General features: G+C 53.5%; 1 protein-coding gene across 3 annotated transcripts in view; it reads right to left on the bottom strand.

Moving 5' to 3' along the window:
• The window catches only part of Pde2a (phosphodiesterase 2A), an 89579-nt gene extending 79434 nt beyond the window's left edge, over positions 1 to 10145 (bottom strand). For 2 of the 3 annotated variants that reach the window (XM_057777345.1, XM_057777347.1), the window contains exon 1: positions 9856 to 10145. In XM_057777345.1, coding sequence (XP_057633328.1) covers positions 9856 to 9926 — 71 coding nt within the window. In that variant the 5' untranslated portion in view covers positions 9927 to 10145. The remainder of the gene's footprint in view (positions 1 to 9855) is intronic. The other variant, XM_057777350.1, reaches the window with a different exon arrangement.
• Between the last annotated feature and the right edge of the window lie 8650 nt (positions 10146 to 18795).

Here is an 18795-nt window from a genome sequence, read left to right on the forward strand (position 1 = left end):
GTCGGTGAGCCTACACTGTGTCCATGGATGTTTCTAGTTGCTCCACTTCTCCTGCATCTGGATCAGTCTTAGCCGAGCCTGTGTCTGTTGTTCCATAAAGCGATGACTGCCGTGTGCACGATGACGTCTTTGTGAGATGTGAGCTTCTTCGTGTAGAGAGAACGGCATCTTTTGAGTGTGTTCCTCTCTGAGAACCTGTGTCAGTGTCTGTGTTCCTAGGCCTGGACTGTCTGGGTCTCTGTGCCTTGTGTGTTTGTGACCGTGATACCTAGTTCATCAGGTCAGGCAGCTGGAGCTAGAGGAATGAGCTGATCAAGAGGTGTTGCAGCTAAAGAACCCTGCTCCCCACAAGAGCACCTAGTGACCATCAAACACTGAATGGGGTTGAAATAGTTAATTATCACTAATAATGAGTCAAGGCTCAAGGCCCATCAGAAGCCAAAAGTGAGTGCGCACTGGTGTGTAGCAGTGGTGAGAAGGCTGGGCCAGAGTCCCTAACCCTCAGCATCACGACAGATCCACCCTTACTGACTCATATCCCCAAAAGGCCCAAAGCTGGGGCTCGGGACCACAAGGATGGAGGTCTCAGGCTAGGGGGAAGCTCTCCAAGAGAGAACTTAGTATGGACTTGGCATTTCAGGGATCACAGTGTAAATCAAGAGATGAAGAGCAGTGACCCAATTTTGGTCCCAGAGTTGGGGAGTGTGGTCCATGAGTAAAATTTGATGGGTGTTACAAGAGTGGAAAGCACAGGCAGCATGAAGCAGGGAGGCTGTCCCTAAAGAAGGATTGGGGGCATCAGAGAAAAAAGATTGCAGCTCAGGCCCGTAAACCAGGGTAGCGCTGGCATGACCCCTCTGACCTACCTAGGCACCTTACATGTCTTCAACCACCCCTCAGGGGGACTTCTTACCTCACACCCTCTTTCTGACTCCTAAAGCACGTAAGCCCAGAATAACTGTCACCTGACCTCACTGAGGCCTTCCCCTACTTCCTGATGGGAGCGAGGATTCCATGTCTACCCCTCTATCACCAGACTTTTTCTCCTGCCCCAGAGCCCTGCACCTGTCACCCCACCCCTGTCGAGCCGAGGTCAACCCCAGCGTCACTGTGCAGGATGCATCCTGATCAACTATTCCATTGCCCACAGATGGGCACACCTGTCCTCAACAGGGCAGGGCAAGGACCATCTGATCCATCTCGATGGCCTGAGTGAAGGACACAGGTAGAGTACTCTGGTCATCATCAAAGGTGACTGAAAGGCTCGGGCAGGTGGCACAGTCGGGTACAGAGCCCAAGGCTGGATGCTAAGAACATTTCTCAACAGCCCCCTCCCAGAGCTGCACAGAGACAAGGAGCAACAGGCAGGGCAGGAAGAAGTTCTCAGTCTGACAGCAGTCAACTATGGGCATATGGGTAAAGCCAGTGTGAGAGCAGGCATGTGAAGGCTGGACCTAGTTTTGCTACTAACTCTGAGATCAGCTGTGTGACATGGGCAAGTCTCTGCCCTCTCTGGACTTTGTTTTCCCATCATTCATTTGTCCCTTCAGATTCAAGTTCAATCCTTTCCTACTGGAAGGTTGGCCTCTAGTGGCAGCTTCCTCTGGGCTTGTTACACACACCACATACACACACACACACACCACATCACACCACATATACACACACACACACCACACCACATACACACACACACACAAACACACACACAAGTTCCAGATGAGCTTTGCTAATGTAGGTGGGGTGCCAGCAGGAGAGCCTGCCTGGGATTTACCCCCCATCACCTCACTCCCACAGGGCAGCCCCTTCTCCAGGCCTAGACTCTGGCTCTCCGGTACCTCAACAGCCCCTCTTTGCTCAGGAAGCCCTGCCTCATCCCACAGCCTGCAGGGAAATGGCCAGAGAGGCATTTGTCTTGTTCTACACAATGGCTACTTGAAGGCTCGTTGTGGTGATTAAACAGGGTCATTTCTAAGGCTTTATAAGGCACTTTGGCAACATCCCTCCTCTCTGCAGGCTATGGTGTCACATGCCTAAGACGCCAGCACCCAGAGGTGGTGGCGATGGGAAGAGCAAGAGTTCAAGTCATTCTTGCTACACCGTGGACTTCCAGGTTACTCTGAGATACAATAAGACCCTGTCTCAAAAGGACAAAAATAAAATAAAATACATATAAACTAAAATTTTAAATTAAACAAAAAATAAAACCTTTAGAACATTTCTTCTCTCCGTCTCTGTCCCACTCAGAGCTTTAAAGTAATCCTGAATTCTCTGAGATGGGAAGGGCATGGCGTTCCTGCCTCCGCCTCACCTGTCCTGCCCCAGCTCTTTCCAGCCAAAATCTGTGTCGCCCCGGCCCAACACTGCCCTCCTCCCATTCCTTCCAAGACTTCCCCTTGTCTGACTGTTCCTTTCCCACCTGCGCAGCAACAAAGTCCTCCGAGTCACAGGTCCTCCCTGGTCTTCCTAAGCCCCCTCCCCAACTGTCCTGGGTCCCAAAGCTGCAGGAAGACGGTTCTCTCTAGCACCAGGAAAGTATTTCACCTTCTATCACCTTTAGTCCGGCCAGAAGACCTTACATCCTAGCCCAGCTGCCGAGGAGCCCAGGGACCCACGCCTCCCACACATCCTCCCCGGCCCTCCACACACTTATGCTCAGAGTTCACTTCAGTTTGCAGTCAAACTCTTTGCAGGGAGAGCTCACATTAGCCTCCTGAAACACAAGCAGGACAGACCCCATCCCAGGGCCAGGGAGAGGAGCTTTCTTCTCAAGGAGGCCCTGCCCTATCTGCTCTGTACCCTGCTCTGGGGCAGAGCTGACCTTCTGAACTCCCCATAGCCTGGCACTGTCTCCACACCAAGAGCTCATGGAGAGATTGGGGGGAAGCCTGCAGTGTCGACCGCTCAAAGAGGAGGCCACCCTCCCACACTCACCTACACGCAAGCTCCTCTCACAAAGTCCCCGTGTTCTGTGGAATGACAGACTTCACAAGCCCCCAGAAGGTATCTCTCAGCACGCAGAAGCTCTGGTATAAACTTAAGAAGCCAGAGGCCCAGAGGAGTGGAGACACCCAGGTGGAAGGCAGCCTAAGCACCGCCTTGGGTCTCCTCAGGGTGCCCCAACTGCCTAAGGGGCTGAGGGAGAGGCCTTCCAGGCCAGACACCCCGATCTTATTGGGTTTTAGTTTTCACTGTTCCTCTCTGGGCTTCGGTAGTTGCTTCTATACAAGAGGACCAGGCTGGGGGCCCCTAAAGCCCCTGGAGCACAGTGTGGGGGTGGTCGTCCTGGGGAGAATGGAACCTACCCTCCCTAGACATATGTAGCCTCTCAACCAATAGCCAAAGATTCTGGTCACCAAACCTGACCCTGAAGACAATGGCACCATCCTTAAGGTTCTCTTGAACTGGAGAGGATCCTTTCCTTTGTGGGAAGCTCAGACCCCATACGCACGGGCAGCATGGCAACCACTGAAGCCTGAGTTCTCATCTGTCTCATCTCTACCTCCAGGCAGCTGGGGCCAAACCTTGGTGAGGCCTTGCTGAGTCAACAGGACAGGCCTGAGGACCCTCCCACGTATGCACGTGCAAATAGATACTCACAGTTTCACTAGAACACATACACATAAAAAATACTCTATGCATGCATGCACACACACACACACAAGTCACACCTGCACACACAACCATCTACCAGTATTCAGACATGAAAATGAACACACATGCTCACACATACATACAAATATATACACACTTTTATACAAACATGAGTCCATACATTCTTCCCCTCTCTGACCAGTATACACATACCTAAGTCTGGAAGATCACAATCATGTATGCACACACACCCCAACTAATACCATTCTGCATTTCAGCATCAGACAAACTTCAAGTGATATAATAAATAAAATAAAAACCTAAACCTAAGTGCACGGTCACCCTAAGCCCATTTCCCAACAGCCAGACCCGGAACCGTGAGGGGAACCTTATTCATCTCTGAGCTTCCTTTATTCCTCCAGCATGTCTGGCTCTGCTATTCGAGGTCCCAACTGTTCTCTGTCCTCACTCCCCACTACACCCTTGTAAGGAGGTGGGGAGCACTGGGTTAGCCTCTCCACCGTCTAAGCCCCTTGCTCAAGCTTCCCTCCTGGCCCATCCAGCATCTCAGACCATGGGAATGCCCCCTGCTGGGTCTGTGCGACATTGTAGCACAGCTCTGGTGTACGTATCACTCTCCAGCCTGGGGAGAAAAGAGGAAGAGAAACAAGGTGCTGGGTGCTTCAGAAGCTCCAGACGGCCTTTGGTCTGTCCGCTTCAGTCTATCCAGTCAAGGCTTCAAGGTCACGACTTTCCCAAAGACCAGCACTGACCAGGTCTGACCCTCACTCAAAACCCTTGGGACGCGGGAGGGGAGTCCTGGTGGATCACATCCACAGACTCTGCTTGAGGTCAGGTCGTTAAGCCTGGGCCGGCTCTCCCCTCCCCCGGCCTTCTGTCCCACAGAATGCAGTTCCTGCTTTCGTTGCCCCAGGTAGCTCCTGTTGCCCTGTCCTCTGCGATGCCTCATCTCTAACTTGAGATACCCATATCTTTCCTGTTCCTCAAGGCTAGGATTTTGCTGTCTGGTCCAATAACTCATGAAAAGAGCAGGAACTTTGGGGGCCTGAGGACCCTGTGCTCCAAGCCTGGCCCCACCCATCCTGGTGGGCAAGTCAGTCCCTTCTTAAATCCTCTGCACCCTCATTCAGAAAACAGCAGCCTCTTGGGTTTGTGGAGGGGATTAAAGAAGATCATAGCTGTGGAAACCAGGCTCAGGCAGCTGTAAACTTCCTTGTGCAATGAGTTCTCATTATGACTTAATCCTTTGATCCCTGCTCCTACCCCCACACTCCAGCACACAGGAAACTGGCAGGGAGCAAGGGAAGGGTAAAGGCTACTTCATCTCTGAGCTCCCCACCCCGCAACTCCTACCATGGCCTGCCAACAGCCAGCCTCAGCAGCAGGGTGTGGATTTGGCTTGAAGGAGGCTGGACAAATTATACTTACTGCAAACTCACACCAAACTACAATTCCCAGAATGACTCATAGGCTTCCGTGGGTGTGGCCATAGGCTTAACCCCTTCCTCAGTGAGCTTTTTCTTCCATTGTACTCTCTTCAGGCCAGGCAGGTGCAGCCTCGCAAGGTGGTCATACGTCCACCAGACACTCCATCTGCCCACAGAGCATATGTGTGTCTCACCACACCCACCGCCTCCTGTCTTCCCCACACGCTGACACTCTCTGGGCTCCTAGCCGTGGTCTAAAAGTGTAGGTGAGCGTGGGTGTTCCACAGTGGCAGCAGCGGCCTCTGCATGAACACTCGCTGTATTCCTAGCGCTATCTGTGCTTCTAGATTTTCCACCGCTATTCTGTGAGGACAGAAAGATTATTGCTACCACACTACCAGTCTGAGTTCAGAGTGAAGCCGAGCAACTTTCCCGGAACCACACGGATCCAGGAAAAGCCTTTTCCTTCCCTGTCTTCGAAGATTCTTCTGGACCTGGCGTCACCGTGAGGAACATCCCAGAAGTCCCTAGCTTCACGTACCTCAGGAGCACTCTTAGGGACCCCTCCCAGATAGCAGACACAGATTCCTACTTTTTCACCAAGTTCCAGCTGCCTCAGAAAAGGGCAATGAGAGGGTGACTTCAGGGACTTCAGGAAGTGGGTCACATCACTAGGGAGCTGGCCTTTCCCAGGGAGTGGCAGCTGAGCAATGGGAGACAAAGGTGTGAAAAGATCCCCTTTGCTAAATATATCAACATCCCAAGAGCACTGGGTACTGACCCTTGAGGCCGTAGTCTTGTGGGTCAGAGATGAGGCCACTGCGGAGGGAAGGGGAAGCCAGCATGGAGCAGGTGGCGTCTTGTTCTCAGAGTCTAAGCTGCCCCGCACAACAGGCTGATTTGCATACGCTTTGCATTAATTTGCATGCTCCTTTCTGGCAGGGCTCACATTCTTCAAACACTGCCTTGCCCTCATTTCTAGGGTCTCTGCTTATTTTCTGAACACCCATTCCCAACCCATATGCAGTCCTTTGACAGGCCCTGGACAGGGGCACTAGGAGCAACCAAAAATGTCACCCATTTACAGGAGTGTTTACATGTCAGAGCCGCCTGTAAGTGCTACCTGTAGTCTAGCCTCGATCCCTTGCTCCTCTTTCTGTGCTTTCCTCCCAGAATGCACTTCATACTTAGGCTACTCCGAACTCTGCTAGTCCTGCACCCCAGCCTTTGCACCCTGTGTGCTCTCTTCTCAGGTCTGCTCTTCCTTCAAGGCTGCACCAATGGCCTTGGCACAGGTGGGGGACGTGGCTTCTCCTCCATCATGGCCATTGGCTCTGTCCATCTCCTTTTAAGGAATGCAATGCTCAGCTGGGGACCATTAACAGGAAATGAATGAATGAATGAATGAATGAATGGTCCTCCATCACTCAGCCCCATCTCCCTCTCTCTGGCTGATTCTGGTCACCTGAGGGAGGACCAAGGGCAGATAAAGACTTAACTCCAGTTCTTTCCCATCCTGGGACACTTCCTTCTCCGTCGGCCCACTCTCTCAGCCAGGAAACGCTACAACCCTTCTGTGGTGCTGGGAAGTTCTTCTTATTGTCTATCCTCACTCCCTTTCAGGCCATGCTTGTTTCTTTATCATGGTGTCTAAAGAAGAGTGAGTCTGGGCCCTCCACTCAGCTCACGGCTCACCTCCCTCCCTTCTCCAGGGATCCTGCCCCTCCTGGACCATGTATGGCCCTGCATGCACCAGCTCAGGATCAGGACAGTGACGCAAGCATGGGGGATGAACATAAAGCCAAGTCCCCAGAGTAAACAACCTTGCTTGCTCTCAAGGAGCCCAAGCAGATAGGGATGGGTGTCTTTGGGGGTGTGCAAGTTGGAAGCTGTAGCGCTGCTACAGAATGCTGTGGTACCCAAGATTTGAAGAAGACACCTTGAAGAGTCGGGTGGGGTGATGAGGCAGTCTCTGCCAATAAGGAACTCCTTGGTCGGGGTGGGTTAAGGACTCACAGGAGCCGTCACAAGGCTGCATTTGAGCCACATTCACAATTCTGGTCCATTGGGGGTCAACAATGCAGGGTGGGTTATGGGTAGAGAGGGAAGAGACAGTCTACGAGAGCTCCCTAGGAGAGGCAGTCTATCTGAAAACCTTTCCCTAGCTCTGCTCATGGGGGTGACATTAGAGACCCCACAGAAGCTGACCCCTTTGGCTCTGTTTACCTCTTTCCATGTCTTTTCTGTCCCTTGCTACACTGAGCCTTCTGTACCCTACAATCTGTATACATTGTTTCTGCTGCTCCTTCCTGGGAGCAGCCTTCAGGGCCCAGTCAAACATGTCTTCCTCCGACTCTTCCCCACACAGCTCCAGGACTCCTGTCTCTCTCATACTGAGCATGCTCTGAGTGTGAGGACTGGGTCAGTGTCTCTAATGACCAGGTCATGGGTGCCAAGCAGGCTCAGGAGTCCCTGTTGATGAGTGAATGATTGAATGAGTGAAGGAACCAGGCCGAGGGTTGATATTTTACAGCCCAAGCAGCAGGGTCTGGGAAACGCAAGCCTGGCAGAAGTCTGTCTGCGAGCGAGACTCCAGTCCATTAAGACTGAGTGGGAACTGATGGGAGTTCTGCCCCCGCCCCGTCACCATTTGGCTAGATCCCAGATAAGCCATCAGCAGTCTCTGGGGACAAGAGCTGGAGTGGGAAGCAGGAAGAGTGGCAGGAGCTGCTTGGTGGGCAGGGGGAGCTGGGGCTAGGCTGTAGGGCGCATAAAGCAGTTTACTCCCAGATGAGCTGACCCACAGCAGTCAGGAGCTTCTAGGTCAGTCCAAAGGGGAAGGCTACCTAGCTGCTGAGGACCAGGCTGGCAGCCAGGGGAGGCCAGCAAGAGGCCACTGATTACTGCCACCATGTACCTCATTTAGGTGTTCTCTCTCTCTCTCTCTCTCTCTCTCTCTCTCTCTCTCTCTCCCTCTCTCTCTCCCTCTCTTTCTCTCTCTCTCTAGTTCCATGGTCATCTGCTGCTTGCTGACTTGGCTGACTTGGTCCCAGGCCTTATGGCTCCTTGAACTGGTCTGATCCCTGCCCTCCTTTTCTGGATCCAGCTCCCTGAACAATCTTAGCCTCAACAGTGCCATTGAAGCAGGTTTCTAACCCAAATATAATCATATCCCTTCTCTGCCCAAATATTCATATCCCTCCCCTGCATAAAACTTTCCATAGCTCTCTTGGGGCCTCCAGACAAAGCCCATGAGATTTATAGTTCAAAGTTCTGCAAGATGTGATTCCTGCCTCCCCTATCCATTTCCCATCACACACACACACGCACACGCACACACACGCACGCACACACACGCATGCGCACACACACGCATGCACACACACACACACACACACACACACAGCTTCCTCCCTGTTCTTCGGTCCAATCACACCGCACAGGCTTTGCTTAGCCAGTCCCAGGACGCACCCACCTGTTAGTGTATGCTGCTCTTTAATGCTCCGTTATTCTCATGCTATTTTGTGTCTGTGAGGCTTAAGAGGCCCCAGAGGGCAGGGCCATTATTGCCTATTTCTTTTCTGCATCTCTCCACAGGGTATAGAATGAAGTGTCCTGGACTCACAGAGGTGGCCACACATTCAGCCACCCTCTCTCTCCCTGGGTAAGCCAAAGTGCCCCAACTGTGTATTCAACCATCAAAGAAAAGAAACTCACACACATAAATGGACATAAATAAGCACACACATGCACACCAATCACACAAAGACACACAAATCACACAAATTATACATATTCAGACACACCAGGCCCATGATCACACACCCACACCAGAACACTTAGGCACCCACACAGATCCACCTACACATTAAAAGCAGTTATTCAAGCATAACACACAGATGTGAATGCACACTCGAGCAAGCAAACAACATACTTACTGAGTCATTCTGACAGAGCATACATGTTAGAATGCGGGCAATATGCGAACGACTTTGCATGCATACCTCCTTATATACACACCAGCCTGTGCTCACACTCAGACACAGGCAGGCTCCTCCCACAGTCACACGCTGGTGTTCACAAACCACATCCAACTCCAGGTACCCCAGGACCCGCGAGACCTCTCTACACCCAGGATATCTCTAACGCGCCACAGGTGCGCACACACACACACACACACACACACACACACACTGTCATCTGCCTGCCACCTTGGAATTTGGAACTCTCACAGCTGTTGCTCCTTGACGCTACCCTATCCTGGGACAGATGATTTGAGGTAAAGTTGTATAAAGTAATGTCCGGAACCCTTAATTCCTGGTTCTATGGGGCACATTACCAATAACACCAGAAGCCCTGATCCTCTCTTGTTCTGGGACCACTCTTATTCATACATATTCTTATCCTATCTTTCTCACGCACACCACACCCCATAGACACACTCCTGACAGAGATGGTCTCTCTCCAGGGTGCTGAACCATCCTATCTCCACCAGAGCTCCCAAAAACTCCTTGGTCAAACTCCTGCACCCCACCCCGAGCACAGTTCAGGCTCCTCACCACCCCTCCCCCCAGCCAGGAACGTGTCTTTAGGACCCCAGCTTCATCACCTCATGAGTGGATGCCAAGCATCCCTCCCTTGCACAGAGACCCCTAACTAGGTTGCATTCCTGCAGCCAGGTCCCGCAGAAAGGATCCTCCCACGTGGCTGAACTCCATGTCAACCTCAGTTCCTAGAGGGACTTCCCTGGCCCCATCTGTGGTACCTGTCATTGCTGCTTATCCAGACCCCAGACCCCTTTGCTAGTACTCACGGCTCAGCCGGTCGCGCTGCCGGGTACTGCTGGCTCCTGCAGAGGATGGAGTGGCCGCATGCCTGCCCCATCACTCCTCATCATCTGCCTCCCCAGCCAGACTAAAGTGGCACCTTGCCCTGCTCCCCCCGCCCTGTCCGGAGTTCTTGCTGGGGCACTCCCAGCAGGCACAGGAAGCAAGCGCAATGGCTGGTTCTTGACTCTGCCTGGACTCAGCACCGGATCCAGCTCTGTTGCCTTGCCGGCTTCTGCTCCGCCTGCCTCCCAGGCTGCTACTGCCTCTGCCGCTAGGCTGGCTATGGGAGGAGGCTAGAGCAAGTCTGATAATGCAGAAGGGGGAGGGAGCATGGAGGAGGAACAGAGAGAGGCCCATACAGAGAGGGAGAGAAGGAGGACGGACACACACAAACAGACACACAGACACACACACACAGGGAGAGACTGAGAGATACACAGTACACGGACAGAGAGAGAAGCATATGAAGAGAGATGGAGCTGCACCTCAGAGAGATCAAGATGGAAATACAGAGACCAGAAAGGCATGCAGAAACACACAGAGAAAGGAACAAAGCTATGAGGACAGGGATGATGCTGGGCACTCTAGGAACAGACGGACACAACCCAGACTCATCCCTTGGGGTGGGAACACACCATTGTCCTTGCTGCAGAACCAGCGGCCATCCCTCCTGGGCACCCTCACACAGTAACCTCAGCCTTGTCCCAGAGCCTACCTTTGATGACTGTTTACCTGGGCCACTGTGGAAGTTGATGCTTGAACTTCAGGAGTTGTGGGTACCCAGGCTATGGCCTGCCCCTCCCTTCAGTGGTCACTAAGCATCAGGGAGGCCCACTGCGTCTCTGTCCTGTTCCCAGAACTCTTCAAGATAAAGCTTTAGCCCAATAGAAGGGAGCATTTAGCAGAGGGCCAGGTAAGCAGTTGTCCTGGCAGAGCTTCTTCTGTGTGTGGAAGAGAAAGCGCAACACCATGAAGAGGGCATGGGGCGGGGAGACAGTCGGGGTAAGGAAGTAGACTCTGACTCCGCCACTGACTTGTTCATCCATTTACAAACACCCACCGTTGGTCGGTTCCACCAGCTAGGATTCAAACTGGCTTTGGTCCTTGTGCCACCCTGACCCAAACAGGAAATTGGCAGCATTTTAGAGGAGGTTCTGTGTTGTGTCTTTAAAGGTGTGTGTGGGGGGGGGTGCTACAGTGAGTCTCACCAGTGATATCTCTCAAGTCATTGGGGGAGTGCCACCGGCCCCAGACTAGGACCCAGCAGAGAAGCCCTGACCCAAGCTTAAAGGCATGGATGAACAGGAACGAGCCAGCTCGAGCAGGTAGCCTATCCAGGCAGAGTATTGTATTTTAAACACATAGCCTCAGACATGTCAGGGAAGATTTGAGGTAGCTTTTGCTTCCCCTTTGGGACCCCAAAGATAGACCTTCAAGTCATTGAAATCTCTGGAGAAAGCACTTCTCACCCAGAGGGAGCAAGAACCAGGTTGGTTCAAAGCCAGCTGAGCCAGCTCAGAACTGGTATCTTTCTACTTAGCCAGCCACCTCTAGGACTTTGCTGCTCCAGGCCTGTGAGATGTTCCCCCAAGGCCCTGGACCATGGCTGGACTCTCCTAGCTCTCCCATGGACACAGAACCTGCTCACAGACCCAAGGAGCTGTCCGTGGAGCTAGGACCAAAGAGTTCAAATGAGGGTACCTCCTGGGCGTGGGTGCTCTCCCACCTGGAAACAGCAGCGGTGGCTTCCTGCTCAGAAGTCTCCTGGGAACACAGTGAGGGGCTCCCTCCTCATTCAGCTATCAGCCCACACCTTACAGGTCCCAAGGAACAGGACTTGCAGGGACCATTATTCTGGTCAAGGTCCAGGACAATGAAAATCTAAAGTGAGCGCCGGGGCTCAGATGGGATTCGAATCCCAGCTCTGTCATATGCCTAAGGAAGTATTTCACCTCTCTGAACTCCAATTTATTTTCTCACATGAAAGGCAAGGTCACAGGTTCCAAACAAAAAGAGTTGCAAAGTTTGGGGGAACATCTCTGAATTCCCCAGTAAACAGTTCAAGTTGAATGAATGGAGTCCAAGATGTGACAACACACACGGGGACAGGGGCTCCTGCGGGGTACTATCTGGACGGGGGAGGTCGTCACAATCCCAAGACTCTCCTCCTCCTGTGGTCCGTCCGTCCCTCCCCCACCCCCGTCGCTCAGGTCTTCCGCCGAGCTTCAGACCCCACCCACTAAGATCCCGCCCACTGCCGCTCTCCAGCGTGCTGAGCCAAGGCTGCCGCGTTCTAAGGCCCTGGCCCTCCACACCAGCCAGGGTCAGCAGAGACCGTTTTCGGGTTTTGTATTTGTTTTGTTGATTTATTTTTTTTTTTGTTTTGTTTCCGTTTTTCCAACTGGGCGGCGGTAGAAGCAAGTGGGAGGAGGAAGGATGCTCACTGGGAATGAGGCTGGCTGCCGAAAGTGATGGGGTTGACCTCAGCACCGCCACTCCTTGCCTCCGGAGAACTGCAGGATGCCGGTTCCAGCAATCTTCTCTTTGCCCAGAAGACCACTTCTCAGCGCCAACCCGTGCCTCCTCCTGCGCCGCTGTCCCCTCCCACCTTCCAGATGGCCCCTCCTCTGTCTCCCTCCCAGGTGCATCCTATCTTCGCCTCCACAATGTGGATGCTTCTAACAAAATTCCCCATTCTCTCCTTCCCCCAAGACACAGCAACTCACCCAGGCCTCTTTTGGAGCACCAAAGGCCATACAGTCTCTGAGAATTAGACCGAAATTCAAATAGTGAATAACTTGACTGTTGCCCGCGTGTGAAGTACCAGCAAAACTTTCAATCCCTAGACTGAACTTCACAGCTTGGCCTCTCTCCTCCCCTCTGATCTTTGGACCCCCATCCCCAGAAGCCTGTGGATCTTGACATCCATCCACTCTTGTTCACATGTCCCTTTATCCCCCCCTTTACTCCTTGTCGTCTCCCAGTCCCCAGATCCAGTTCAGCCCCTACATTCTCCATTCGGCTGCACCTAGCAGCAGCTTCCTGACATGTGGTCATGTTGTACCCCTCAAAAACCCTCCTGTGGCTACCCTCCACCCCTGGCTGAGGGTCAAAGGCAAGCTCCCCAACCCGTCCCCATGGACCTCTCTCCATCCTTTAGCTCCAGGTAGTAAAGGGGCGGGCCCCATCCCTCTCCAATCCCTTCTTCCTTTTCTTTGTATAACGGGTTTATCCTTCAGGGTTCTCTCTTTTTTTAATGACCACCCCAAATCCTGGCCCACCCTTCCTGGGCTAGCTCAACCCACCCAGCACTCAAGGGGGCCTGGAGCTAATCTGCTTTTGACTGCCTCTCCCCACCTTGCCATTTGCCCCACCTCCTCTTTCTGCCTATTCAGGTTCTTATTTCATCTGCTGAGCCCTGCTTTCCTCAAGGATGGCCTTAAGTCCCAGCCCAGCCCGGCCTTAGGCCAAAGGTTGTAGGGAAGAATGCTGATGGAGAAGTCCAGGGAGAGAGGGAAGAGGCGGCGCCCATCAGAGCCAAGCTCAGTCCAGGATCCTGTTGCAGTGGGTAAGAGCAAGAGGCTGGGGAGGGTGCTGCCCCCCACTTCCTGGGGCAGGCTGATGCCGCACTGTGCAGTGCTGTCCACTGGGCACCGGAGTGATTGGCAGGCCATGAAATCTATGGGACACTGAAACACCCTGGATGATTCCCTGTCTGGGGCCAGGGGGTATGGAATGGGGGTACCACTGCAGGTCTTGGTAACAGGCACCCATGAGGGCAGGTAGGGAAGGAACTGGTAGCTCAGAGTCACCTCACAGTGCATTTCCCCTCTGGCCAGGCAGCTGCCTCTTGTAGCTATGTATGCCATCGAGAAAGCCCCAGAATGTGCTCTTAATGCCAGGTAGAGGCGGTGAAACATGGGACCCCTAACACCATCAGGAACAAAGCCTTTGCTTTGTCAAGGACATGAAAGGCCACCACACCCCCCAGAACAGCTTTAGAATGCAACAACTTCTTCACCACCCCAGGAAGGTGGCTTTGGTCGTCCAGAGTCCACAGCTGAGGAGTCCTGGGTTGGTTTCAGGTCCCAAAGCAACAAGCTGTCTATGGAGGCGGGCTGGTGACCTCAGGTGGGGTAGTTATCCCAGCTATTATTGGGGATGAAGCAGTGGGACAGATGTAAAGTCAGGAGAGGAGCAAAGGGTACTGGGTACCCAGCCCTGTGGAAGGAGACAAGCAGATGTGGTGCAGAGGAAGGTTGAGATGGAGACCAGCCTGCAGTGCAGCTGGACTGGACGCTTGGGTGCCTGCACCCAATGCTGATATCATGTCAGAGAGGTCAGGGCCAGGTCTAACCCCTCGATATACAGGCCAGGGACATATCCAGGCTCTAAGGATGTCAAGGCAGAACGGGACCACGGATCGGGACTCCTGGCCATTGTGCCTCAGATTACTCTCTCCTCTTCACAAATATCTGCCTCTCCTCCAGTAGAGACAGAGGCTCAGTAAAGAAGGCTGTGGATAGACCTCAAGACCTAGGAAGGGAGCACCCACCCACAATGTGGTTACCAGGATGGGTACAGCAGGGGCAGTACCTGTGACTCCTATTCTAAGGTTTTGCTCTCCAAATCACCCTCCAATCCAGCACACCAGGCCCTCCTTGCCTGGAGTCCCCAAGCCTCCTACTCAGCCTGCTCAACCTTTCCTGAGCAACTCCCCACACCTGAGGAGGAAGGGAGGGAGGGGGTGTGACTCAGTGGGATAAAGGCAGCTGTTCTATTTGCATGATTACATAAAGCCAGGAGGAAGGCAGCTGCGACGTGATTACAGAGGTCAGAAACCCAGCCAAGGCTGGGCTGGGAGGCGTGGGTCTCCTCCTGGACTCTGTGGGTTCTGGCCAGTCTCTGCACTGTGGGGCTGCAAAGCCTCCCTAGATCTAACCACTTGAGGAAGGTTCTGCACCGCACCCCTGGAAACTAGTTCTCAGGTTTCTAGACACCCCAAGGCCAGATCCTGATGAAGCTACACAACCTGCCAGGGAACCTTCTCCAGCATGGAAGACACAAATGAGAACAGTTGGCCCTTTGTTAAGAAAAGGAACCTACTGGGGTAGGTACCATGCCCCAAGCCTGATCTGTCCTTGCTAGGCCACTTACTGGCTACCCTGGGCCTCCCAGGGGTGAAGTGAGAGCACACGCAAGGCCTCAGGACAGCAGGTGTCAGCTGGGCTCATATCGCTGCCAAGACTAAGAGCTGGCTGGAGATTTCACAGGAAGACCAAATCCACATTAAACCCCTCTCTGCCCTGAGGAAACCGACATGGGAGGAAGATAAAAGACCAAACTCAAAAGCGAGAGCAGGACTTGCTGGGTTGGTGTTTGCAATGACCAGGTAGGATTAGCGCGAAGACAAGGAGGGGTAGGGCTGGGACAGGGTACAGGAGGGTATGGCGGCCAGCACTGGGCACCAGCACAAGGCCCACCACCTTCAGGCCTGTGCTGGCTCCTTCTATGGGCCCCCCAACCCTGGAGGAGGAAGCTTTGCCCACCCAGATTGTTGCCATGACACTGGTCTCCATGGCGCCAGGCACACAACCCTCCCCTCATCAAGAGCAGTGAGGAGCTGGAGATGCACGTCCCTGGCACCCTCCTAGTCTATTCCTCTGCCTAGATCAGTCTTGGGGTTCCCCAACTTGAACCTCCAGAGACAAAAGTAGGGAAGAATGACAGTTTCCACTTCAGAGTCAAAAGAGTGACAAGGAGGGGACTCACGGAGAAGACAGACAGGATTGCAGGAAAGCAGCAGAGGGAGGAGGGAGGGCAGGATGGGGAAGAGAGCCACACCAGTCACCAGGCAGAGTGCCTCCCAGCTGACAAGGGGTGGGAGGTGCCGTCCGGCCCAGCTCTTTGGTCTGTGGGTGGAGGTGGGCGGACAGAACAGAGGGGGAGGAGCAGCCGCAGGAGAACAATTTTCCTAGAGAGCTCTTTGTGTGGGTGTTTCTCCACGTGCTGTGTGGGTGTGTGTGTGTGTTGCACTTGCAGTTATGGCGGTGCAAGCTGAGGTGTGCAGGCACACGTGTGCAGAGCATGAATGTGTGCATGTGGCCTGTGTGCGCCTGTGTCACTGTGTCTCCAGGGTGATAAATACAGCAGGAGCTGTAACCAGGGCAGAGAAAATGCGGAAATTTCCACAGAACGAAAGTAGCATAGAAGAGGGGACGTACCAGGGCCAGCGAGTTCTTCGCCCCTGGCTGGCTGAGTACAAATCCTCCTTATATTGTCAAGAACACAGATACTGGGAAAGAATATTCCAAAGGCAGTTCCAGACAGCAGGAGGGGCAGAGAGATTCTGAGCAGCTCTCTCTCTCTCTCTCTCTCTCTCTCTCTCTCTCTCTCTCTCTCTCTCTCTCTCTGTGTGTGTGTGTGTGTGTGTCTATGTGTGATAAAAACCATCACACAGTTCCAGAGCAGTGTCTGGGTCATTCAGGTCACTAAGTAGCTAAGTGGCAGGAATGATGCTGTTTTCTGGTAAGAACAAGGGGCTCATTAGACAGGGGTGTGGCCATGTCTCCTTCAGTGGCAGAGCTAAGATCTGATAGTCAGGGTGCAGAGGGGAGGCCCTGGGGTGTCTGAGGTGTCTGGTGATGATGGGGTGAGGCTCCGGAGTGTTCAGGGGTGCTCGGCTCCTACCACAGCCAGTCCTTGCAGCAGGTTACGCGCTTGTCTGGGCTCAAGACCATTCCCTCCCTTGGGGGGCCCCTCCCTCCCAGCATCCCCTCCCCTCAAGGGTTCCCCCTTCCCCCACACCACTTACTCCTCTGCCCCAGTGTTCAGCAGCAAACTCTGCACACAGCAGGTGTTCAGCAAGCACTTGGTGAATGAGAACTGAACACAGTAAATATTCAATGAGTGTGGCCCAAACCTCCCAAACTGTCCTCCCAGCCGCCTGAAGATGTCTCTGCCACGGGACACCACTAGCAGTTCACACTCACTCGCTCACTCAATCCTCCCAGGAACCTGCTAGTAGGTAGCTCCAAAGGACCAGAAAAAAAACAGATCAGAGGCCTAAGCAACTTCCATAGCCACACAGACTCTTAAAGAGATGTCTGCTTACACACCCACGCTTTCCAGGGCAGAGAACTGTGGGCAGACAGCTAGCTGCATGAGCAAAGGACCAGTAAGAAGTTCCACGGCTCCTCCAACCTGTGACCTACCTTCTCTCTCAGGGTCCCCTCCCCTGTCCTCCTCCAGGGAGCCCTTTCTCCTCCAAGCTCCCTGCCCCATACATCCAGGCTCTTCCTACCCCAAGCAACCCAAAGACACAAGTACAAGGATGGCCCTCCCTTCTGGCACTGGCCCCTGCTTTACAAATCCCTGTGATAACAGCGCCTCCTGCCTTCATGCCCCAACACTGTGGTCACTTGAGGCTCAATGGCTCCTGCAGGGGAAAAGCATTACATGGTGTCACAGCCAGTTCTGGTCACTGTCCCCTTCTCGGGGAGCACTCACGGAGGAAAACCGTGCAGGAAGCAGGAGGAGAGCTGAGGAGGCTCTAGTGTCAGGCAGTGGGCAGTAGGCACTGGGTGAAGGGCTTCTACCTTCTCTCACGTCCAGAGCCTAAGTCCAAAGCACTTTTACTATGCTGACAGTACATCACTAGTTCTCGGCCCGGCCAGGGACAGGGCTGAGTGGTCCAGCTGGCAGCAAAACAAAGAGCCAGGATCACTCAAGGAGGGGGAGGGGTGTTTACATAGACCCTGTTCAAAATGAGCAACCATGAGCAGTCTATGATCGCCCCCTAGTGGCTGGATGCAGCCCCTTCAGCTAGTCCCTAAACCAGGGTAATGACAGGGTCAGCCCAGCAGAGGGCACCTCTCCTTGCATTGCCTTACAGTGGTGAACAATAAATACATCAAATCTAGGGAGATCTTGGGCCCTGTCCTGCCTGGAGGGCATGGTCGAATGGCCTGGAACAGCTCCACGAGGACAAAGCGATGGAGACCTTGGGTCAGCAGGGCTGTCTCCTGACAAACACCACCCCTTCCTGAGAGATGAAACCCACAGCAACCCATGTCCAGATGTACAAAGCCCACAGCATCCAGTTTCCCACTGAGGGGACAAAAAACATCAGGTGCCCACTCTGTTCAGCCCCTTTCAAGGCTCTGGACAGAAGACTGGCATCTCTGCTGACTAGGCCACTGAGACATGATGTTGGCACCTTCCCAGGGAGTCTCCAGTTTGTCTTTTTTTTTTTTTTTTTCGAGACAGGGTTTCTCTGTGGTTTTGGAGCCTGTCCTGGAACTAGCTCTTGTAGACCAGGCTGGTCTCGAACTCACAGAGATCCGCCTGCCTCTGCCTCCCAAGTGCAGGGATTAAAGGCGTGCGCCACCACCGCCCGGCTGCAGTTTGTCTTTGAATAGCTGGTTACCTCCTCTGCAGGTAGACAGTTTCCTTGGAGAGCAACTCCCCGTGAGAGGCAGGCTCTGCTCTGGAGACATCTGCATAGGGCCCAGGGACAGGAAGTCCACCTCCCTAGTTCAGCAGTTCTGTGAGCTGCGCTCTCCCTGTCTCCAGGAGGGGCTAAGAAGGGCTGTGCTGTGCCACCAGCAAACAGATCTAGGCCCCAGCTCAGACGGCTGCAGGAATGGGGGCTCAGGCTTGTCCTGTACAGTGACACAGTAGGTGAGGGCCAGGTCAGCCTCTGCTGGGACAGGGAGAGCAAACAGCTCAGCAAACATGCAGAGAGCAGAACTCAGGCTCTGGGCTCCAGAGCAGCAGCACTGACCTCAACACGCAGAGAGCAGAACTCAGGCTCTGGGCTCCAGAGTGCCAGCACTGACCTCTAGCTTCACAACCAGCTGTGCCCTTAGTCCAAGATGCCAACCCCCAAGACAACTGCAGGCCCTAACACCACAGTGTAAAAT

Source organism: Chionomys nivalis, chromosome 8, assembly GCF_950005125.1.
Source record: "Chionomys nivalis chromosome 8, mChiNiv1.1, whole genome shotgun sequence".
Taxonomy (NCBI): Eukaryota; Metazoa; Chordata; class Mammalia; order Rodentia; family Cricetidae; genus Chionomys; species Chionomys nivalis.